The sequence below is a fragment of the Microtus pennsylvanicus genome, chromosome 6, assembly GCF_037038515.1.
Source record: "Microtus pennsylvanicus isolate mMicPen1 chromosome 6, mMicPen1.hap1, whole genome shotgun sequence".
Classification (NCBI taxonomy): domain Eukaryota; kingdom Metazoa; phylum Chordata; class Mammalia; order Rodentia; family Cricetidae; genus Microtus; species Microtus pennsylvanicus.
This window is the reverse complement of record NC_134584.1, coordinates 9,069,276-9,093,955: the sequence shown is the minus strand read 5'-3', so window position 1 is coordinate 9,093,955 and position 24,680 is coordinate 9,069,276. Positions and strand designations below refer to the sequence as shown.

The window sequence follows — 24,680 nt, the reverse complement described above, 5'->3', positions numbered from 1 at the left end:
TCTAAGCAGGGAGGGAAGAATCAAAAATCTAGATTAGCCGGTTCAGTGACTCTGTTTCAGGAACTAGCTGAAGACAAAGTTAGATTATAATCTTGAGAAACAGGGAGGTACCCCCTTGTGATTATCACTGGTATTTTCAGAATTTTCCAATGACGCTCTCCCTACCTCCTTTGGATTATTGTGTTATGGTTTCTTCCCTTAAATACTCCTTCTCCCAGCTACTCGGGGTCAAACTCTTTACCCCTGCGTGGGGAATAAGTGCACTGGTTCCTGCCCTGTCTATAAACCTCGCGTGATTGTAGCAAGGACGGTCTCTCGTGAGTTCCTGGGGGGTCGTGTTATCCGGAGACTTGAGTCAGAGTCTCCATGCTCTGGGGATCTTTCACTGTCAGGTCAGCAGGTGAGGAGAACTCCCAGACCTGTGTGTATTCCTGGGATTTTAGTAACCAGACCTGTGATAGAAAAGAAACGTCAGTCTCCTCTGAGGCACATCCCTGTCATCTCTGCGTTTGTGAGGGGGAGGCAGGGCCCTCTGGTCCTCCCCTGCTTCATAGCAAATTCCAGGCCAGCCTATTCTACCTAAGTCTGACAGCATTTCAACTTTAATGGTGTGATAAATACTTTCTATGGTTCATTTCCTATTTCTTACAGTGAACACCTTGATAAATCGATGCAGTCAACACTTTGTTGATTTACAAACTATGTGTGTTTAACATAGTTTAGCTATGTTAAAACTGTGCTGACTTATCCCACATGTAATTTAAACTTTGTCCCCAACATGTTCTTGTTAGAGACTTTGCTTTTGGTATTCGGCCAGTCGTTTGCATTCCTCTGTGAGGAAGAATTCTCTTTGCTTTGTTTGAATAGTTCTGCTTATATGCAGCAACAACAAAAAGTGCTTCATTCGTTTTGCATGTTAATCTGTGTTAGCTGCTCTCATGACCTGTGCAGCTTTCTTCCGGTTTTCTCTGGTTTCTTCCAGTTTGTTCCTTTCATATCTAATCTGAGACTCCATTATTTCTTCATTTGTATTCTCTAGTTCTTGGCTAATGCGGCTACTGTGGTTATATTCCTGGATCTTTTTCTGCAGCTGCAGCTGGGATGTCTTCCCCTGTCCTTACAGCAGAGGTTCCTCTGTGAGCAGATGCTTCTTACAGTGAGCCAGAACAAAACCACTTCCTGCACTGTCCTCCACATGGGGCACTGCATAGCCAACAGTAAAGCAAACTGCTAACGGTGGGTCCTGCTCTTCCACAGGTCCAGTCCAGTTCCCCTTGCTGACAGTCCTGTGTCTTTCCTCCCAGGCTTCTTTCACTGTGCTCTGTGTCAGTGTGAGGGAAGGAGTTACCTGTGTTTACAGCTCATGCATGACCGTGCTGTGTTAGTTAGACATGTCATCTCTGGGAAACCCTGGAGCGGAGGTGCTGGGTGATGACATTCAGTTCCTGCAGATCAATCTATATGATTATGTCAGAGGCCATAGAGAGAACTTGCAAATATTTTTTAAACAGGCACCAAACACATGAAAGGAATAAATCTGAGCAGCACTGATTTTCATTATGTTGTTAATTCGGATTATAAAATTGTCTGCCATAGTATCCTCCATAGCCATTATCAAATGAAAAAACATATTTTGAGATAAAAGGTGTGTGTGGTTGCATGACCACCTCTTTGATATCTGCATTCTATTGTTCTCTCCATTCTGCAGTCTCTATATGAAATTTAGTCAGGTCTATGAGAGTGCATGGCCCTAATCTGTATTGGACATACTCCACACAGTGTTGCTTTAAGAAGACTCAGAAACAATGTGTAGACTATTAAAATCTGCAAAACCATCTAGACATCTAATGTACAGAGCAAAACATGTGATACTTATTTTGAAACTAAAATCGTAATTATATAATTCATGTTTCCAAATCAGGTACTATATTTTGTCTCTCATATTTTTCATAGTTTAATCTACTTTCTGAGTCATACAAGTGCATAACTTGGTGGTTTGAAGCAAATGCTAGTGATTGTTTCAGGCCACAGCTATGTGATTAAAGCTCTGGGACAAAGATCTAGGGTTGGTACTCCATGATGTGTGTGCACTCTTATGTCGCCTGTAGATCTGCTGTTTTGAATGGAGGGTCACTGTTGTTTTGGAACCTGACCTGGAATTCAGTCCTTTCTTTGCATATGACTTCCTGTCAATATCCTGCTACTCTTCAGTTTACCTATCTACCTATGTACCTATGTATGTATCTATCTACCTATGTAACTGTCTGTCTGTCTGTCTGTCTGTCTATAGAATGGGCTACACGAAGTCAGTTCACGCATTAGAGGTAGATACTGGTCCCACTGTCAGTGGCCCCATATATTTCCCAAGACACATCATTGTCACCTGTATTCAGGGGGCTTTGTTCATCATATGCAGGTTCCCCAGTTGTCAGTCTGGAATCGGTGACCTCACACTAGCTTGGGTCAGCTGATTCTGTGGTTTTCTTCATCATGGTATTATTTATTATTGAATAATAATATTGTTTGTATTATCCCTAGTCCCTCTCTTCGCCTGGAACTTGACCTAGTGGTTAGTTGTGGATCTCTGCATCTGCTTCTATCAATTTTTTTTTATTTTTATTTTTTTGGATTTTTTCGAGACAGGGTTTCTCTGTAGTTTTTGGTGCCTGTCCTGGAACTAGCTCTGTAAATCAGGCTGGTCTCAAACTCACAGAGATCCGCCTGCCTCTGCCTCCCGAGTGCTGGGATTAAGGGCGTGCGCCACCACCGCCCGGCTTCTATCAGTTTTTGGAAGAGGGCTCTAGCTTCTCTGGGTCTGTGAACTATAGGCTGGTTATCCTTGCTTTATGTCTGATATCCAATTATGAGTGATTACATACTATGTTTGTCTTTCTGGGTCTGGGTTACCTCACTCAGGATTTTTTTTCTAGTTCCATTCATTTGCCTGCAATTAAAGATGTCATTGGTTTTTTTTTTCTGCCAAATAGTACTCCATTGTGTAAATGTACCACTTTTTCTTTATCCATTCTTTGTTAAGGGGCATTTAGGTTGTTTGCAGGTTCTGGTTATTATGAATAATGCTGTTATGAACATAGTTTAAGCAAATGTTTTTGTGGTGTGATTTAACCTTTTTGGGTATAGGCTCAAAAGTGGTATTGCGGGTCCTGGGGTAGATTGATTCCTAATTTTCAGAGAAATCACCGTACTGATTTCCAAAGCAGCTATACCAGTTTGCACTCTCACCAGCACTGGAGGAGTGTTCCCCTTACTCCACATCTTCTCCAACATAAGCTGTCATCGGTGTTTTTGATCTTGGATATTCTGACAGATGTAAGATGGAATCTCAGGGTTGCTTTGATTTGCATTTTCCTGATGACTAAGTATGTTGAACATTTCCTTAAGTGTCTTTCAGCCATTTGAGATTCTTCTGTTGAGAATTCTCTGTTTAGATCTGTACCCATTTTAAATTGAATTATTTGGTAGTTTGATGTCTAATTTCTTGGATTCTTTATATATTTTGGAGATCAGCCCTCTGTCAGATGTGGAGTTGGTGAAGATCTTTTCCCATTCTGTAGGCAGCTGTTTTGTCTTGTTGACCATGTCCATTGCTTTACAGAAGCTTCTCAGTTTCAAGGGGTCCTATTTATCAATTGTTTCCCTCAGTGTCTGTGCTACTGGGGTTATATTTAGGAAGTGGTCTCCTATGTCAATGTGTTCAAGTGTACCTCCCACTTTCTCTTCATGGGGTTCATGAAGTCTTTGATCCATTTGGACTTGAGTTTTGTGCATGGCAATAGATAGATATATTTGCATTCTTCTACATGTCTACTTCCAGTTATACTAGCACCATTTGTTGAAGATGCTTTTCTTTTTCCAGTTTATATTTTTAGTTTCTTTGTCAAAAATCAGGTGTTTGAAGGTGTATGGGCTAATATCAGGATCTTTGATTCAATTCCATTGGTCAACCTGTCTGTTTTTATGCCAATACCAAACTGTTGTCATTACTGTAGCTCTATAATAAAGCTTGAAGTCAGGGATAATGATGCTTCCAGAGATGTTCCTTGGGGCAGAGATGTTCACAATTGAGATTTCCTCTTGAAGAATTTTTTCTGTGATGAATATGAAATATCCTTTCTTTGTCTTTTTTGATTGATTTTATTTTGAAGTCTATCTTATTAGATATTAGCTACACCAGCTTGTTTCATAGGTCCATTTGATTGGAAACTTTCCCCCTAACCCTTTACTTGGAGACAATGTCTGTCATTGCGGTTGAAGTATGCTTCCTGTATGCAGCAGAAAAATGGATTCTGTTTTTGTATATAATGTGTTAGCCTGTGTCTTTTTCTTGGCAAATTGAATCTATTTATATTAAGCAATATTAATGACCACTGATTGCTAGTTCCTGCAGTTTTTCTTTTGTATTGTTGGTGGTATTGTGTGTGTGTTTCCCTTCTTTGGGATTTGCTGTTGTGAGATCATCTATTGTCTGTGTTTTTGTGGCTACAGCTGACTTCCTTGGGTTGGAGTTTTCCTTCTAGTACTTTCTGTAGTGCTGGATTCGTGGATAGGTATTGTTTAAATCTGGTTTCGTCATGGAATATCTTGTTTTTTCCACCTATGATAATTTAAAGTTTTGCTGGGTACAGTAGTCTGGGTTGGCATCCATGAACTTTTAGTGTCTGCCTAACACCTGACCAGAACCTTCTGGCTTTCATTGTTTCTACTGAGAAGTCAGGTGTAATTCTGATAGGTCTGCCTTTACTTGGCCTTTTCCCTTTGCAGTTCTTAACATTCTTTATTTATTCTGTATTTTAGTGTTTTGATTATTTTGTGGAGAGGAAACTTTTTTTTGGGTTCAGTTTATTTGGTGTTCTGTAACCTTTTTGTATTTTCATAGCCATGTCTTTCCTTAGGTTGGGAAAGTTTTCTTCTGTGATTTTATTGAATATATTTTCTGTGCCTTTGAGTTGGACTTCTATCCCTATTATTCTTACATTTGGTCTTTTCATGGTGTCCCATATTTCCTGGATAGTTTGCCTTAAGCTTCTGTTGGATTTTTACATTTTCTTTGACTGATGAATCTATTTCCTCTATAGTATCTTCAACACCTGGGATTCTTTCTTTCATCTCTTATATTCTGTTGTTTATGTTTGCATTTGTGATTTTTGATCATTTACTCAAATTTTCCATTTCCAGAATTTCCTTGGTTTCTTTATTGTCTCTATTTCAGTTTTCAAGTCTTGAATCATTTCTTTCACCTGCTTGATTGCTTTTTCTTGGTTTTCTTTAAGGGATTTGTGGATTTCTTCCAACTTTTTGTTTGTCCTTTCCTCCCCTTCTTTAAGAGAACTTTTCATTTCTCCTTAAATACCTCAATCATTTTCATAAAGTTACTTTTAATGTTGTTTTCTTCTGCTTCATCTGTGTGGGGTGTTCAGCTCCTGCTGTTGTTGAGCCACTAGTTTTTGGTGTCGTTTTGCTCTTTGTGTTGCTGAGTGTGTTCTTACCTTGTTGTCTACCCGTCTGTTCCTCCAGGTGGTATAAGTGGAGCCTGTGCTTCAAGGAGTTCCTCTTCCTCCAGCTGGTGTAGTTGGTGGCTGTGGCTCAGTTGGACGCCACTTAAGGTGCAGGCAGAGTAGAGCCCCTGGTTATCTCCTCCAGGTGCAAGCAGGCCCAAGGCTCAGATGGTTACTCCTAGAGGTGGAGGCTTGCCATGGTGCCATGGTCCCGATTGCTCGTCGCTCCCCAGTGGGTCAATTTCCACTGGGGCAGGGGAGGTTGATTGCTGCTCCCAGGTGGTTCAGTCCGTCGGGCCTCCTGCAATCAACTCTTTTTTTTTTTAAAGATTTATTTATTTATTATGTATACAGTGTTCTGTCTGTCTGTATGCTTTCTGGCCAGAAGGGGCACCAGATCTCATTACAGATGGCTGTGAGCCACCATGTGGTTGCTGGGAATTGAACTCAGGACCTCTGGAAGAGCAGGCAGTGCTCTTAACCACTGAGCTATCTCTCCAGCCCCCTGCAATCAACTCTTAAACCACCTCATATTTACCAAGAAAAATGTTGACAGAATAAATACAGATGTGTCCACAGAGTGAGAAGGACTGTGTAAACATAGTACACTACCAAGTACCCTCTGCTAGATTCTATCTAGCCCCTGTCAAAACAACCAGCTGAAATGTCTAGTCTTCTGGTTTGTTTGACTCTCTGAAAAGATATCTCTGAGGGACACTGACAAGAGACACAAGAATTCTTATTACAACTACTCTGTCCATTTAGTTGTTCCTTGTTGTCTGTGGAACCAGGCACCATTCATGTGGAGTACGATATCCAACTCCAAATTATACCAAGAACGCATAACAGTCTCTAGTGAGTGGCAATGTGTCCCCCTTAGGACAGACACTATTTTAATTTCTTCACTATAGAAATGAATTTTTCCAGAATCAAATTCCCCTGAAAATTTTGCCATTAATACTATTGGGTAAAATCCCTCCTAAATGATATTCATAGGTGTACTGCTCCCCATCCACAGCGTCTCACAGAGGATTGGCGCTGGTACAGCAGACACTTCCCTGTGTGGTAACTGTGGTAGGTAATTTGGGGAGTGATTCTTATAGCTACTTGTACTTCAGGGCCTTGCTGCAGCAGACTCTGTATTTTCATTCCACTTCACTGTCATGATTGTGCGCATGAACTGTTGAGAAATCCCTTCTCCCTCACCGTGACTTTCTCCTGTGAGGAATGCATACGTGTGTGGTGTGCAGTAGCACATGACACTAAATACATGCTCTGTGGATGCATTCATTTTACATTTCTGCCTTAAATGGATTGTGTCAAATTGGGCCTATAGAATTGTTTACTTTGTCTTTCCTTTTGATGGGTCAGTGTGGGATCATGTGACCACTTCAGGCATGTCTGAGGATATTACTACCTGTGTAAGAACATTTCTAGTTCTCTTTCATCCTGGACAAATCCATGGTGCCTGTCTGAGGGTTCCTATTGTGCTAAAGCCCGTGATGAGAGACAGCTTGGAGAAGAAAGAGTTTATTTTAGACTCCAACTCCAGGTAACAGTCCATCACTGAGGGAAGTCAAGACGGGAACCTGAGGCAAGAACTGGAACAGAAGTCACTAAGAACACTGCTTACTGACTTGCCCAGCCAGCCTTCCTATACCAGACAGGACTGCCTGCCTATTGGGGACCACCCATAAAAGGGCTGTGATGTGTCATATGAGTCACGAATTAACAAATGCCATATTCTTCCCTATAGGACAGTCTTTGGGAGGCATTTTCTTTTATTATGTTTCTCTCTTCTCAGATGACCCTAGCTAATGTCTAGTTGACAGAACTATCCAGTCCAGTGCATCTTGATGTTTATATTATTGATGGTTTTAATTAAATTAATGTGTGGTATCATTTGTTAATCTTTATTTCAGGAAATGCTGTCCTTCTCAGATGTGGCCATTGAGTTTTCTCCAGAAGAGAGGAAATGCCTGGAGCCCGCTCAGTGGAATCTGTACAGGGATGTGATGTTGGAGAATTACAGCCACCTGGATTTCCTGGGTGAGGATCTCACCTATAGTGACTTCTTATTTCACCATCAACATGTAGCTTCCTCGCATTGTATGGTATCTCATGGGAGCATTTCAACAGTGATTTTCATATCCTTCATTTTCAGAAAAATTATGGAGATTGCTATATTAAAAATCATCTGGGGGCTGGTGAGATGGCTCAGTTGTTAAGAGCACTGACTGCTCTTCTAGGGGACTGGGGTTCAATTCCCAGCACCCACATGGCTGCTCACAACTGTCTGTAATGTCAAGATCTGACACCCTCATGTTGTGCAGTATTTTGATTGTGTTCTGACAAATAAAGTTTGTTTGGAATCAGAGGGTGGAGCTTGCTGACCCTAGAGGTTTGGAGGACTGTAGAGAGAGGGACAGAAAGTTTTGGCATGCATAATAAAAACCCAGTGACAGATATTAGGCTTCAACCTGAAGATCTGAAAAGCAAAGCTGCCAGGTCACTAGAGAGTTCTTGGCTGTATGAAATCATCAGACTAAAAGTGATCAAGTTTTTGTCTCATTCTGCCTTGTATTCCTCTGTAACAAGAGGAGGGCCCGCTTGTTCATCCCGGCCGCCCGGCTAGCTTACACCTGAAACAACCATACAGAAACTGTATTAATTAAAACACTGCTTGGCCCATTAGCTCTAACTTCTTATTGGCTAACTCTTACATCTTAGTTTAACCCATTTATATTAATCTGTGTATTGCCACATGGCAGTGGCTTACTAAGAAATATTCATCATGTCCGTCTCTAGCGGCTCCCTGTCTCTGCTTTCTTCCTCCCAGAATGCAGCCTCCTAGTTCTCTTCTTCCCTGCCATAGGCTTGAACAGGCTCGAAGCAGTTCTTTATTAACCAATGAAAGCAACACATAGACAGAAGGACCTCCTACACCATTCCTCTTTAGTGTTCAGTTTAAAGGCATGCACCACCACTGCCTAGCCTCTATGGCTAACTGAGTGGCTGCTGGGATTAAAGGTGTGTCACCACTGCCCAGCCTGTTTGGTTGACTAATGTGACTGTTTTGCACTCTGGTCTTCAGACAAGCTTTATCTATTAAAATACAAATGAAATGTTACTAGAGGAAGTGGTAAGGTTGGGCTGAGATGGGTACTTATCCCATTTGGACAGAGGAATGGGAGAGGTAGGAAGTTGGCTGCTCTGCTGCTTCTCTGATCATTCAGATTCTTACCCTAATACCTGACACCTGATTTTTATTGATAAAGATCAATTATATTAATCTTCATCCTCACACAGACATACATGCAGTCAAAACATCTATGAAAAACAAAAATAAATTATTTAAAAAATCTCTTCACTGTTTTTCTCTTTTTGTGTTTAACCTTTTGTGTTGGATATGTGTTTCCTTCACTCTATTGGGATTGTCAGAAATTCAGTGGCCTGAGACATGGAGCACACTTGTAATGAAAGTGTTTCACGATTCAGATTTAATGTTTTTTAAATGAAACTCAGACTCTGGGTGCTGTAGGCTCCTTCACATGTTGTAGTGATCCTGTCTGAAAACACCTAAGGAACTGATTGTCTGCAATCATTTGTCACCTCATCTCTGTCCTTACAAGTCCTGTACAGGAAGTGACATGTCAATTCCAAGTTAAAAAAAAAAGCACACATAAAAAATCTTCTTCTCTTTTTCTACAAACAGGTCTTGCTGTTCCTAAGCCACACCTGGTGACATTTCTGGAGCAAAGACCAGAGCCTTCAGATGGGGAGAGACAAGCAGCAGCCACCATGCACCCAGGTGTGTAGGAATGAGGGGATGGGGGTAAAGTTGAGATCCAAGTATCCAATAGAAAGGCAGGCTTTCCCATGTGCCTTGAAACATGATACTCTGGGAATCATTCTTCAGGTCTCTCCTTCGGGTCTTTGTTGTCAAAGCACATGGCTTAGATGCTTTAAGTCTCTTAAGCTATGTATCTTTCCAACAGCGAGCTGTGCTTCTATTTACAGTGACTTCCAAGGTTTTTCTTTTTGGTGAATTATTGTCATGTAAGACTCAGTGAAGGAGAAGTCTGTGTTGGTCAGATTGAGAGTCATATACAGACATCGAGAACAGACCATGCCAGAAAGATCTGTACATCAAAGTGAGAATATTGAGTTTATAAAGCCAAACCCACAATTCCACCCGAGAAGGGCAGGCAGTGACAGAGGCCGAACAATGTCAGTTCTGTTGATGAGAGCAACTTGGGGGTGGGAGCTGTTGGATAAAACTCAGACAAAGCGGAGTCACTTTGGGCAGTGCCTTCCCTGCTGATCTTAGGGAAGAGTCAAAGCATTGGTGTATTTTAGAAGGGGTTGTATTGGGCCATTAGGTACATTAATTTAGCAGAGGCCGTTGGATTTTTTTCAACACTTTTCAACACTAGTTGGTTCAGCAGGGTCTGACCATTAGACCTAGAAGGATAGGACAGAATGAGATACAAGGCCTTGCAGGACCATCCCCCCTACCCCGTAGGCTGAGCAAGGTATCCCATCACAGGGAATGGGTTTTTAAAAACCAGCTCTTGCACCTGGAATAAGTCCTGGTCCCACTGCTGGGGCTGCCCAAACAGACCTAGCTACATAACTGTCACCCACATTCAGAGGGTGTAGTTTGGTCCCATGCAGGCTCCCCAGCTGTCATTCTAGGGTTTATGAACTCCCACTGGCTTGGGTCAGCTGTCTCTGCTGTGTTATTCACCATCATGATTTTGACCTCCCTTGTTCATATGATCCTTCCTCCCTCCAACTGCACTACCAGAGCTCAGCTCAGTGCTCGGCTGTGGATCTCTGCATCTGCCTCCATCAGTTACTGGATGTAGGTTCTACGATGATTAAGATAGTCTCTAATCTGATTATAGGGGAAGGCTAGTTCAGGCACCCTCCCGACTATTGCTCTGAATCTTAGCTGGGGTCATCCTTGTGGATTCTTAGGAATTTCCCTAGCACCAGGTTTTTCCGTAATCCTAGAATGGCTCCCCCATCAAGACACCTGTTTCGTTGCTCGCCTTCTCTCCCCCAACTCAGTCATCTTGATCTCTCATGTTCCCATTCCCACATTTCTTCCCTTCTCCCCTCCCAGTTTACATGGGAGATCTTAACTATTTCCCCTTCCTGGGGCCCTCCATGCATGTCCTTCTTAGGAACCCATATTTCTTATGCCCTCTGCCACATGGCACATGCAGCTTAGTTCACATGAGTGCCCAGAGTTCAGCCTGCTGTGCTCACTGGTCCTGTGGCAGAGCCTTGTCGTGTATTGTCTACCGCTTTGCTGAGGACTCCCTACACAATCAGGCACTACATCTCAGCTCTGAAATTAGCTTTGTTAAGAGAAGGAAAATTCAAAACCAGGGGACAGGGCAAGGCCAGTTGAGCTAGCATGTAGTTCCTGTAACAGCTGGGTAGCAGGCATAGGTATAAGGTTCTCCTCGGTATCTTTTGCTATCAGTTCACGAGACATGGACTACAGAGAAATTGCAATGAGGTCTCCATTGCCTGACACATTTGGAGTGTGGTGCAGAATCTGAGATCCTCCTCAGCATGAGAGAATCTACCTCCTGTGCTGTGGGCATGAGGAGTGATTCATCTTTCCCTCAGATACAGAATAGGATTTTCTGGTCTGGCTTACAGGCCACAGGGAGACAGGAGCTGCAGGCACTGAGGAGTCCTATTCCCCATGCATCCTTCTCCTGCGTTGAGACTAGAATGCCATTTAGTCTCATAGATCTCTGTCCCATCTGAGGGTAAGTGATGCATTTGATCCATGCAAGTGTAGTGTAGATTTAATCCTTTTAACCCAAGCATTCAATTTCAATAACCGGCTTTCTATGTTTTTCTTTTCTTTTGTGGTTCTTATTTTTTTTTGTTTGTTTTTTAAGACAGTTTCTCTGTAGCCCTGGCAGTCCTGGAGCTGACTGTGTGGACCAGGTTGGCAGTGAACTCAAAAAGATTGTTCTGCCTCTGCTGCAGAGTGCTGGGATTAAAGGTGTGTATCACCACTCCTGGCCCAAGAACCACTTACTTTAAGTATCTCTAATTTTAATATTATTCCATACTAAAGAAAAGAAAGTGGAACTTACATTCATTCAGTTTCCTGCTTTAAGGTACAGAGGACTGGATAATGGAAGGTAGAAATTTTTCTCTACCTCTAGTATTGTGTCTGTCCATGAATTATATTTGTATATAGCACGAATGTATAGATCTGTATTTAGCATGAATATAAACACAACTTTGGACACACTAAGTTTATTTCATCATTCATAGGTGACTCATCACTAACTGTTATGTCTTAATTACCTTTGTTGTAACAGCTTACAATAAATTAGTGACTCTCATCAGATTAGGACTTAATAAATGAAAGTGATTTTTGTCTGTTAATAATTTCACACTCTAAAATTATGACTGATGAATTGAAAAATCTTTCATACTGAAATGAAATTTAAACATACTCTATAAAGGGATTAGGAGCCTGACATCCCCCAGTTCCATGGATCGTGTTTATGTTTAAATTTTGGTCAGTTCTGCAGACCTTCTCCATTCAGTAACTTGTTTCATCATAGAGAGTATCATCATGGAGAGCTCAGTGCCAGGGATATGAAGGTTGAAGGGAATATAGACGTGGAGTTTCCCAATCCCATGGATACAACCTCAGAATGGATTTTTGCCACCACTCATGCGGACAGGCAGGAGGACAGCGGAACCCACAACCCATTAGTCTTGAATCCAGTATGAGCTCAGAGAGCAGCTGACTCTCTGTTCCATTAGGAGGGTCAGGGAAAGCAACAAAAGTAAGGCACTGATCAGAAGCTGAGAGAGCATAGATGGAGGGGACTCCGCTAACCCTCAGCATCCACAGAAATGACGTAAGATGTGGACTTGACTGAAAATTTCATCCATTACCTTTTCCGTCTACATCTTTCCTCTTAGAAGGAGACCAGAGAAGGAATCCCTGTTGGGATTTTTACCAGAATCTGGACCAGCCAAAAATACCCACACCTGCCCCATCGGAGGACCAGAAGGACAGGTTGGATTTGTGTCAGGAAGGCAATACATTGGTCATCCCAGCACTCTTTAACACTAGTTTAATTGGGTTTATAAAGCCAAATGCACATTTACATCATACCAGACACGGGCTGGGGCTTAAAATCCAAACCTTTTAATTTCATTGATTCAAACAATTTGTTCTGTGATGTAAAACAGTGGATCTTCCACAGCTGCCAGGGAGGCTGCCTGAGAACATTTTCTCAGCAGGATTGTGTAGTTAGAGGACGGTTGTGTAAAACTCACACAAAGTAGAGTCATTTTGGGCAGTTCGGTAACAACAGACTCTGTACTGTGTTCTATGCATCGGAAATGTTGCACACATTTCTAAACACCTAGGTTGAATCCGCGGTAAGAAAGGAAGCTCACACATGACTTCCTCTCGTATCGCTTACATATCGAGGAAAGTGACCCCATCAGAGCTCTTGGTTCTCGATGAAGACATCTTCCAGAGTTTTTCTTCATCACACGCTCAGTAATGAGGATGTAAAATGCATGCCCTTTGTGAATATGTATTCAAAGATTAAACCCATCCATAGCTAGAAGAATATGTTTAATAGATCACCACTAAGCTTTCAAAGTTTTGTGGCTTCAAAATTTTTTCTTTGCTTTGCAATTTTATATTCTCTATTATCATTTCAAAGGTATATATAGCCTATAATTATTCCTTATACATTCCCCATATATTTTGGTGGCTCAGCACAGCACATTGATGAAGTATATACAGACAATGTAGGATTATGAAATATCTATGAGACTTCCCACAGGGCAGGGAATCCGGACTGCTCTTCAGACTCGAGAGGGAGGGGGAATGGAGTGGGGAGAGGGGGACAGGAGTGAAGGGAGGAGGAAAGGAGTGGGGGGAGGGGAGAGGAGGGGGAGGGAAATGGGAGGCAGGGAGGAGGTGGAAATTTTTTTCAACAGCAACAAAAAAATAAAAAATAAATAAATAAAAAAGAAAGAAATATCTATGAGCTCTGTTCTGTGAATTTCTACTTCATGGGTAAACATAGGTTTCTTGTTTTCATGCTTGGTTCATTGTCTCTCTATTTTGTGTTTAATAGCTACTTAGTCTTATAAATTAATAAGTCCTAAAAATACATAATCTTATTGCCTGGGTATAGGGCCCTACTTCACGAATCCCAGCCCTTGGTAGGCAGAGGTAAGTGGATTTCTAAGTTTGTGACCAGCCTGCTCTAAATAGTGAGCTCCAGGACAGTAAGTTCTACACAGAGAAACCTTGTCTTGAACAGCAAAAACAAAAAAGGAAATAGTAGTCTTGTCATTTATTCACTGACAAATATGTTGTCTCAGCATACTTTATGTAATGCATAGGCGAACCTGAAGGTTTTTTCTTATCATGATGTGATATGGTTCAGATATATATTTTCTTGCTATCCAAACAAAACATAAAATACTGTCCTGAATTTTTGACCTATGAATTTAATATTTTGGGGAACATCTACTTGTGCAGCTTATCATTCATATCTTTGAAAATATAATTATATGTGCAGGATAAAAATTTCACATTTAGACAATAGCTCAAATCCATACAATCACAATTAACCTTCTCTTTCCAGGCTTGGTTACTTTATACTTTCATGGGTGTCTAGACCTATAATATCTCTATTGTTTAATGGGTTTATTTCTGTTAGTAAAATGCCCTCACATGTTACTTAGCTATTAAATTTTGAATTATATGCCATTATGTCTATATTCTATTTGGTTGTGCCCTTATTCTAGTTGAAGTAGAAATTATTTCTCCCTACATTATTTTATCATTTATTCTTAGTGCCTATAGGTTTTGAAATGTACTGTGTTTTCTTATTGATGCTTCAGTATGCATGAGCAAATACTTTATTTTTAAAAGGTAAGCATTGTAAGTGAGCATTGTAAGAATATTTCCTGGCCTTTATTCATATCTCAACTTCTGTTCAACAGGAAAAACACCCAGTGATTATAATGTTTACAACAAAGCCATTGACTGTAACTCACAACACATTCAACACCAAAGAATTCGTACAAGGGAGAAACCCTTCAAGTGTGAAGAATGTGGTAAGGGCCTTAGTTCTTCTAAAGCACTTTCTATACACCAGAGACTTCACACTGGAGAAAAACCCTACATGTGTAAAGAATGTCACAAGGCCTTCAATACTCGCCAATCACTGTTTATACACCAGAAAAATCATACTGATGAAAAAACGTACAAGTGTGGAGATTGTGGCAGATCATTTTACTATTCTTCAATGCTAAAGCAACATCAAAAAATTCATTCTGGAGAGAAACCCTACAAGTGTGAAGAATGTGGCAGAGCTTTTTATGATCCTTCAAACCTAAATAAACATCAAAGATATCATTTTGGTGAGAAACCATACAAGTGTGAAGAGTGTGGCAAAAGATTTTCTTCAGTTTCATACCTTAGACAACATCAAGTAATTCACTCCAAAGACTATCCCTACAAGTGTGTAGAATGTGGCAAAGGGTTCTCCTCCTTTGCACACCTTCAGAAACATCAGAGAGTCCACACTGAAAAGAAACCATACAAGTGTAAGGAGTGTGGCAAATGTTTTTGCTCATCTTCATCGCTTAGACGGCATCAACCAATCCATTCTGAAGACTATCCCTACAAGTGTGCAGAGTGTGGCAAAACTCTTTCCAGTTTTAAAAGACTTAAAGAACATCAGACAATTCATACTGGAGAGAAATCATACAAGTGTGAAGAGTGTGGCAAATGTTTTTACTTACCTTTATCTCTTCAGCGACATCAAACAATTCACTGTGAAGACAATCCCTACAGGTGTGGGGACTGTGGCAGATGTTTTTACTCCTCGTTATCCCTTAGAGAGCATCAAACAATCCATTCTGAAGACAGTCCCTATAAGTGTGTAGAATGTGGCAAACAGTTTTCCTATTCTAGGAGTCTTCTAGAGCATCAAACAACTCACACTGGAGAGAAACCCTACAAGTGCAAGGACTGTGGCAAAGCCTTTCATTATCAGTCATCCCTTAGAAAACACAAGAGAGTTCACACTGGAGAGAAACCCTACAAGTGTGAAGCATGCAACAGATGTTTTTCCTGTTCTTCATCCCTTAGACAACATAAAAGAAAAAAGAAAATTCAAGGGGGCTGGAGAGATGGCTCAGAGGTTAAGGGCACTGACTGCTCTTCCAGAGGTCCTGAGTTCAATTCCCAGCAACCACATGGTGGCTCACAGCCATTTCTAGTGAGATCTGGTGCCATCTTCTGGCCTGCAAGCATACAGACAGACAGAATACTGTATAAATAATAAATAAATCTTTTTTTAAAAAGGGGGAAAAAAAGAAAATTCAATTTGAAGACAATCCCTAAAAGTGTGGGGAATGTGGCAAAGACTTCACGAATCTTTATAGCCTTACTCAACACATGATATAGTTCATACGGAAGAGAAATCCTACAAATGCCTTAAAAGTTTACTTCATCAGCCCTTAAATCACATCAAATGATTCATTCTGACTACAAAGTCCATGCGTGTGTGAAGTATGGTAAAAATCTTTGCTAACAATTTAGATCTTATCCAACCCTAATGAATCCATGGTGGAGAATGTCAAGTTAATCACTTTGCAATGTCAGCATGAACACTAACATAGAACAGCTCAGGTACTAAGAGTATCATCAGAGAACAGCAGAGTTCTCTTTGCTGTAACTCGCAACAGTTTGTTCAAGCAATGTGTTTAAAGCTTGCCTTTATTAATAAGTCTCCATCTTCTGTAACCATAAATGCTCCATGAAACCTTTCCCATGTCCTAGCTTTGTCCATTGGTCACCCGGAATCTGAGATCTGGGCTGTGGCATAGTTACTGTTGTTTTTCCCAGTGGAGTCATCTGAGCTCCTGTAACATCCCCTGGGTGTGTAAGAAGCTCCGCCTCTCTGAGCTAGCAGGTGTCCACCCAGCGTCTGGCTCTGGAATCCTTACTGGTAAATGAAGGACAGAGACAGAGCTGAGAGAGCATGAAGGCTCCTCCAGTCTAAAACCTCAGACGCAAGGCAGCAGCGGTGCTGCAGAGGTGCAGTCGTCAGCTGAGGCAGCTTTAGTATCAGGTGCAGCTGCTGCTGTGCCTCAGACAAAAGCAGCAGTGCCCACAGAGCAACGATGCAGGAAAGGTGTGGAGCAGCCAATCGTTTTCTGACTGGATACAAAGCTCATTCCATAAATGGTAACTCATGTGATGTTAATTTGGTGATGTATTTTTTTTTTGGGCCTGGCCAGGTTATAAGCCCTAGGAAGAATTTAATGCTGTTATTATAATAAGTGGACAGTAACTAAATGAACCCAAGTTCTCATCTTTATACCCACAGGGTAAGGCACCTCTCTACACCCACCAGAAAATCTTAATTGTGTAGTAGATGGAGAATAATACACAGAGGCAAATTGGTCAAAGTGTAGAGACTATTAGCCATATGCCACTGCTGTATTTATTTTTTCTCAGCATGGTAACTTGCAGTCAGCAAGACACCAGCAATATTTTGTTTTGATAATAAATAGCATAAATAAACTTTGTATTTTCTAAGGGCTTGACGCCTACATTTTTTAAAAAAAACTGGATTGAACTAATTACAACTTGTTCTGCATATCAAGCATATTTTCAACCTATCTGTGCCTGTTCTGCTTTTACTGATCATCTGTACACATATTATTTCCCTATAACATGCTACTTACCACTCAACTTTAGGGAATTTCTTTTGCTGTTTGAAAGAGCAAAATGGAATGTGAGAGAAGAGTGAAGGAAGAGAAAGGAAGAAGGAGAAAGTGGGGAGAGGAGAGGGTGCTGGAGGAGCGAGCGAGCTGGGGCAGGGACATAGGTATCAAAGGCCACTTTTGTTTTCTTCCATTGCTTTCGGCTGGCCTCACTCACACTACCCAAGTTCCAATACTTTATTGTGCCTTAGGGCTGCATTGTCACCCCTAGGCTTGGTTCTTTGAGTCTTTGTCCCCAGCTGGCTGAATTATAATGGGAAGGCCGGGGAAACCTTTAAGAAAGAGAGCCTTACTGGTGAAAGGGGGTGACTGAGGGTCGCAGTGAATGCACATTTATAGTCTGGTTCCTTTCTGTTTACACTCTGTTTATGGAGTGTGAGGTGACCAGCCAGTCTCCTGCTCCTGCCACCATGCCTTCCCCGCCTGCTGCTGTGACTTTACACCACGACGGAATGACCCTCGTAATGACCCTCTTGAACTGCATATGAAGCATGAATAAGTGTTTAAGATAGTTGTTCACTCATATAGTATGAGACAGTTAGGGAGCTAAAGGTATGTGGAGTTGGGGAGAGTTATGATTACATTGCTATTTTGTTTGTTTATTACTTTCTCTTTTTTCTTTCTTTTTTGTTTTTCGACATAGGGTTTCCCTGTGTATCCCTGGCTGTCTTGGGACTTGCTTGGTACTCTAGGTTGACCTTGAACAGACATTTCCCTGCCTTTGCCTCTGGAGTGCTGAAGGTGGTGAAGATGTGCCACCACCATTGGCAGATGGCTGTTTTCCGCTAAGGAGGGGCCCCTATTTACCACTGAGAAATAATAGGAATTAATCGCTTGCAGTAATTGTGAAGCTGGGGGCATCAGGGAGGGTCTTTGCAAAAGCATGGAAAGTAAGTTTCCCTACATATCTGTGGGTATGTGAACCATGTCCTCTTAACTTTGGGAGCTTGCAATAAACCAGAAGCCTCAAACAAGTAAAATTTAAAACTTTGGTATTGTAAGTCCACCTAATTCAAGTTGAATTATTTAAATTTTTCTGCAATTTGATGTATACTAGAGAGGATCTTCACTGTGTCTGGTTTAGGACCGTCTTCAGCTGCTCCACAGTGCCATCTTGAGGTCTGGTAGCAGCTGTGATCATGTTGTCCGTGGGAAACACCTGGAGAGCTTTCTCCATGTGGCAGCATGGCGGGACAGCAAACGTGATGGGTTAATTGAATCTTTCATAAATGTGAACCCAGTGTTTCAGCAGGTGCCTATTTCCTTATTTGAAAATAGGACCATTGCAGACATAATTGGTTAAGATGAGGCCACTAGCCTTCCATCAAGTTCTTCGTGTTTAAATCAGCCTTCCTGATGTTTCTCATGGAAACACGCTCATCTTTCCTTGTGAAACAGACACAGCACAGCTCAGAATATTTTCTATCCGAGGCATAAGTGTTTTCCATTGTGGGAGTGGCTTCTTCACACCCTTCAGGACCTGAGCACAGAGCTCGTTGGAATAAAGTTCAGTCTTATTGAAGTAGTCGATCCTATTTCCCCAGTGGGAAGTTGGTCATGTGTGGAGTGTGCAGAACAAAGGCAGGCATAATACCAGAGGCCTGTGGGAACCAGGGAAGGTGTGGCAGGCTGTGGGGGGATGTGCCTCAGGAGCAGAGAACGAAGCCCAAGCAGAGAGGAGGAGAAGAAAGTGTGGGATACTTAGGATGCCCTAGCAGGACCTTGAAAGAAAGGTGGAGAAGGATCCCTAAAAGGAATTACATCTCAGACTCTGTCTTTCACCAGTAGACAGAGGATGCGTGGGTCAGGTGGGGCTCCCCATGGTGGAGCTGGAATGAGAGGACGCAGTGTTGTGGGCAGGACAGTGATGGTTTTGGAGGAGATGGGGTGTGGGGCACGGTTCTGAAACATGCCAGCGAGCCAAGAGGCACCTGACTAAATTAATGCTTATACAAAAGAAACGCTTCTGCCTGGTAGTGATGGCATAGGCCTTTAATCCAAGCACTTAGAAGACAGAGGCAGCTAGATCTCTGTGAGTTCAAAGCAAACCTGGTCTACAAAGCTAGTTCCAGGACTAGCCAGAGCTACACAGAGAAACCCTGTCTTGAAAAACAAGCAAACAAAGAAATGCTTCATAGACTTTAGGCTTCCAGACACTAGCAATGCTGCTTCCACTGTGCTGGGAAGCTAATGAGTCCCTCCCCCTCCCTTCAAAATGCCCTGCAAGAAAGATGGTACAGGAAGAATGCATGGGCTCAGTCTGTCCCAGACCACACGAAGCAGAGGCGATTTCTTTTTTGTTTTTGTTTTTTTTTGAGACAGGGTTTCTCTGTAGCTTTGGTGCCTGTCCCGGAACTAGCTCTTGTAGACCAGACTGGCCTCGAACTCCCAGAGATCCACCAGCCTCTGCCTCCTGAGTGCTGGGATTAAAGGCGTGCGCCACCACCGCCCGGCTAGAGGCGATTTCTAAAAGAATCTTGTAATGCCTAGCGAACGAGGCGCTGAGTCATTGTGTTGGGAAGCAGTCGTTACAGTTGCAACCAAGATCCATTGAGGAAATCCTGCTTGTGGTCAAGAGATTAGAGCCTCTGTCCTGGATGGAGATCAAACACTCCAGTGGATCTAAGTCAATCATCTGGTCAAGCGACCACTTCTGTGAAGGCAGACCTACCTTAAGCCATACTAACAAAAAACAAAAACAAAAAACAAAAACAAAAACAAACAAAAGGCAGAATAGTTCACTCTTTCAGGAGATCCTATAATTTTCCTTTCCGGAATTTCCATGTCCTTAGCACAGTCCCTAGGAGCCACCGAGAGGTCCAGCTGGATCCACCCACCTTGAACTCAACCGAAGTTTGGTTCCTGTGAATTCATTCATCCTCTATGGTTTTAATGAGCTTGGTGTTAATGAGGTCTCACAGTCAAAACAGCCATGCAAGGCTTTGAACAGTGAGGGGTAACGGTGGAAAAGAATTAGTATCTATTTTAGGTCTTTGGTCTGTCAGCGTGAGAAGAGAGGGGATGGAAGCAGTGTAACGAGGGAAGGACACAGCCCAGCAGGGAGTGGGTGTAATTAATTTACCCAAGCTAATCTGGAAAGGGTGGCAAGTGAAGCCGGGAATAAAAGAACAAGCTTACACTTATGTGCATATGTTTTAACCACTGAGACTTTTTTTTTGTCTGTTTTGCTTTTTATTTGTCTTTTTTCTAGTAAGAGTTAGTATCTTTGCTTCTGAGATTATTTTCCCAACCTTAAATATTACACACATACAGCAGGAATAACAGCTGCAGTCTGCTCACCAGCATCCTCTACCTGGAGCTTCACATTATCAAAAACTTAGAAACTTGTAAACCTCTGGGCCTGTAGGGGTGAGGAAAGCTCCTGCCGCCATCCAGCCTCCCTCCTTTCTCCGAGTGTGCCTGCAGAGTCTATAAGCAAGGCTGACAGGAGCTGTTGGGTGGGGCCGTTGGGAGGCCCTTGTTGCTGGCCTGGTTTGTGCAGATGCCCTGTGGTCTCAGCATGGAGCAGATGTCAGTACTGCCCACACAAGGCACCTACAGCCGTTTCCTTCCCAGCAGCACCCTGTCCTTGACTCCATATTTGTTTGTGAGGGCTACCACCTCTCTTGGGTGTTACTCTGAACCTTAGCTCAGTCCCAACCTCTCTTAGAGAGGAAGTTCAACAGGCCGAAGGGCTGAAACGCACTGACAGGCCAAAGCCAGCCACAGCCCCAAGAGATGGAGGCATGGGGGACTAGAGGACCCAGTGCAGCAGCAGGACCTGGGGTGTGGGGAGGCTACAGTCAAGCTGAAGAGGAAAGGGACCGGGAGCATTGCAGGAGCAGCCACACACCATGCAAGGCACGTCCACCCTCCTGCCATCTGTAGGTTCCTCAACACCCCACCTCTGACCTGAGAAGGGACGGCTAGGGAACAAGTGCCAGGACATTCGGCTGGAACAATCAGAGGACTGGCAACCACTGAGACTATTTTATCAGAAGCGTGGCTTTCAGGCTTTAGAAAAGGTAGTCTGTTTGAAGATATTATATATAGTCAATGTTGGATTTTTTTTAAAAGGTGTGAGATCATTTATTTGTTTCATAAACTATTTTTTCACCTAAGCCAAACCCAGATGTTGATTCTACAAATAGGAAATTACAATAAAATAGGGAAGGAAGACTGCAAATGGACATTCTTGTGGTGAGAGCAACATCAGCCTTTACTCTTGATTTTTCAAAAAAATCTGGTGTAGTCCAAATTTATTCATTGCCGGGCAGTGGTGGTGCACGCCTTTAATCCCAGCACTCGGGAGGCAGAGGCAGGCGGATCTCTGTGAGTTTGAGGCCAGCCTGGTCTACAAAGGGAGTTCCAGGACAGGCTCCAAAGTTACAGAGAAACCCTGTCTCGAAAAACCAAAAAAAAAAAAAAAAAACCAAAAAAAAAAACAAAAAAAACAAACAAACAAACCAAATTTATTCATTCTTAATGTTTCCCAGTACTTTAAATCCTGTTATAACTGATAATCTTATGTGCTTTTGTTGTGGACAGCCTGACATCTGAGCAACTGAATCTAGCGAATGAGCAAAGTGTTACCTTACATGGTCACCATTGAGCTTGGAATGTCTACTCCTTACAGTTTTCAGGAGTCCAGTGTGATCCTGACCAGTGGCGGTGACATTTATTTTTTTGAACTAACCATTTGCATGACTTCTTAAAGAGGTAACATTTCTAGTTAAAAGTGAACATAAACAATCATATTTAAAAGGGTGTATTTCAAACAATCCTGGGCACTCGAGATAAATATAAAATTTTTATACTGAATCTTAAAGAGAAATGCTGATCTAAATGCCATGCGAGCACTGTGCAGGGCAAAAGCCCTCTGAACAAATCGCAAAGCGAGCTAATTATCCCCACCTGTAGTAATGACCGCGGACGCTCAAGTTTCTCAAGATCCATCGCATTTGGATTCCTGACTCTGAAAACCACACTGCAGTCAGCCCTTGAGGGTTGACCTCTTTTTTGAAGACTGTTGGGGTGCAATGAATGTAGGGTAATATACAAAAGCCCCTGTACAATGCATGCTGGGAAGTGTAGTAAAGTGATCTGGCTTTTATGAAATAAAAGCTGACTGCTTTTAGAATGTATGACTTTAACGTGTCTGAGGGAATTCCCCAGTCATAGTGGAAGGTTCCTAATCTCCTGCAATAGTGACACAGGCAGTTTCACACAGGACCCCATGTGGTTATGCATACCCCCCTCTAGTGATGCCCTTGGCAGCCCAGTGCCCTCCCCTGCATGTATACCCCGCTGCAAACAATGCACCTCCCAACCTCAGACTAGGCCACGAATCAGGCTAAAAATACACCAGTCTCTGAACAATAGTATACAATTCCCTGTCCCTAGTAACACTCACATTTGGATATTTCCTATCCAAGCATATTCCCAATATATCTGAGTGTGAAGAGCAGAAAGGCTGATCCAGTCTGAACTGGTTTGAAATGCATTTTCAGTAAGGCAAACTGTCCTCCGATAAATATATAGGTAGAATTCTGTTTACTATCTTATGTCTACACATGATTGGGAGCGCATGCGATTAAAATCAGATACATTATGGGAAAGAGCATGTTTGTTAGAAAAATGATTTTATGAGAGGAAGAGAGAAAAGGAGAGGGGAGGAGAAGAGGGGAGGGGAGAGGAGAGGGAAGGAGAGGAGAGGAGGGGAGAGGTGGAAGAGGAGAGGAGAGGTTGGTTCATCTCAGATGATTCTCAGATGCTTATTCTCGCACAAACGTTCACCCCATAGACAGAAGGAAGCTGAACTCAACTTGAAGAAGCAGGACATGGGTTCTCCTGGTGTTTGTACAGCCCCCACTAGCTTTGGCCCTCAGAATGGCCTAGTCTCCAGTGGTGAAGACATTTCCAAATCCGGGATAATTCGATGCATTTATATTTCTTAGAGGGAACTTGGCAAGAACATGCCATGGTGGAGAGTTCCCCAGAGAAACCACTGTGATAACGTCCAACAATATCTATGATGCTCCATTGTTTCTATTGAGCTAGAACCCATAAACTCACACATTTATGGTTGCTATGTTTCTATTGAGCTAGAACCTCCATAAGCTGACATGCACATTTACAGTTCCTGTGTGTGGAAGAGAAAGCAGTATTAGCTCTTCTTTGTGGAGCGTCCTCACATCTGCCTCTGTAACCGAGAGTGAGATAGAGACACAGTTACCATTTGTTCCTCTGCCTCTGTAACTGAGAGGGAGTTAGATACACAGTTACCATTTGTTCCTCTGCCTCTGTAACCGAAAGGGAGGTAGATACACACTTACCATTTGTTCCTCTGCCTCTGTAACCGAGAGTGAGGTAGATACACAGTTACCACATGACTCAGCACCTACCTCTCTCCATTGCTGCCTACTGAACAAAGCCAGTTCTCCCACCAAGGCTGAGTGCAGTCCAGGTCTATGGGTGTAAACATAAGTATTTAAAAGACAGCTGGAGAGCACGACCCTTGCGCACAATAAAACTAGCAAGTACTAACCTAGGACCTAGGAGCTTCACAGCCACGAACTTCAGACCAGCAGTGCAGTGGCAGGCATGACATTCCCTCAAACACCAATCAGAAGCTGTTAGTTGCCCCATGAGAGTCATGCACTATGGCAGCAGTGTGTATAACCTGGGAGGTATGAAAAGTTGAATGCTGGATAAGATCACTGACATGTTTTCATTCTGGTCCTCTAGAAGCTGGGTCCAGGGCATTTGAGCTGTGGTTTAGAGGACAGAAAAGGTGAGCCGTCCTGTGTGTGTGTTGTTGGCTCTTACTGGCACTAAAAGAATCTTGGGGAAGGTGAAAAGCATTTGTAGTATTTAATAAACTATTATATCTTCAAAAAGAAAAGCTTCAGAGCCCAATAACTCTGTAGAGTCTTCATAACATGTACCAAATGATAGCAACACAGCAATTTTTCCTGCGTGGCATCAGGGAGAAAAAGTGAGCATAATACTTAAGCGTCGGACAATTCTCCATTGGGAATGCGAATTTAGAACCAGGGAGTGCCATAAATCAAACACTGTAAGTTTTATGTGCTTCCCTTTCGCTAAATGATTCAGGAAAGAGAGTTTCCAGGGAGAGCTGCTTGAAGGAACTTTCACTAAAAGATGAATGCAGAGTTTGCAAAACTTTTGAAAACATCCAAAAACCATTTCATCGAGGAAAAATACAATACAATGTTATATTAGAATACAAGACTCACTAAGAAGTTTCTTATCTGCCCCAGGTTCTAAAGCTGGAACCTGCACAGTTAAGCAGGCTAGGAAGACAGGTTTATGTGT

At 42.3% G+C, this 24,680-nt stretch overlaps 1 protein-coding gene across 3 annotated transcripts in view; it reads left to right on the top strand.

Moving 5' to 3' along the window:
- Positions 1–16,158, top strand: part of LOC142851751 (uncharacterized) — a 143,524-nt gene extending 127,366 nt beyond the window's left edge. For 2 of the 3 annotated variants that reach the window (XM_075975750.1, XM_075975752.1), the window contains exons 2-4: positions 7,439–7,565; positions 9,232–9,327; positions 14,547–16,158. In XM_075975750.1, the coding sequence (XP_075831865.1) occupies positions 7,439–7,565; positions 9,232–9,327; positions 14,547–15,892 (1,569 nt within the window). In that variant the 3' untranslated portion in view covers positions 15,893–16,158. Of the gene's footprint in view, positions 1–7,438; positions 7,566–9,231; positions 9,328–11,447; positions 11,551–14,546 lie in introns of all 3 variants that reach the window. The other variant, XM_075975753.1, reaches the window with a different exon arrangement.
- The last annotated feature ends 8,522 nt before the right edge of the window (positions 16,159–24,680 follow it).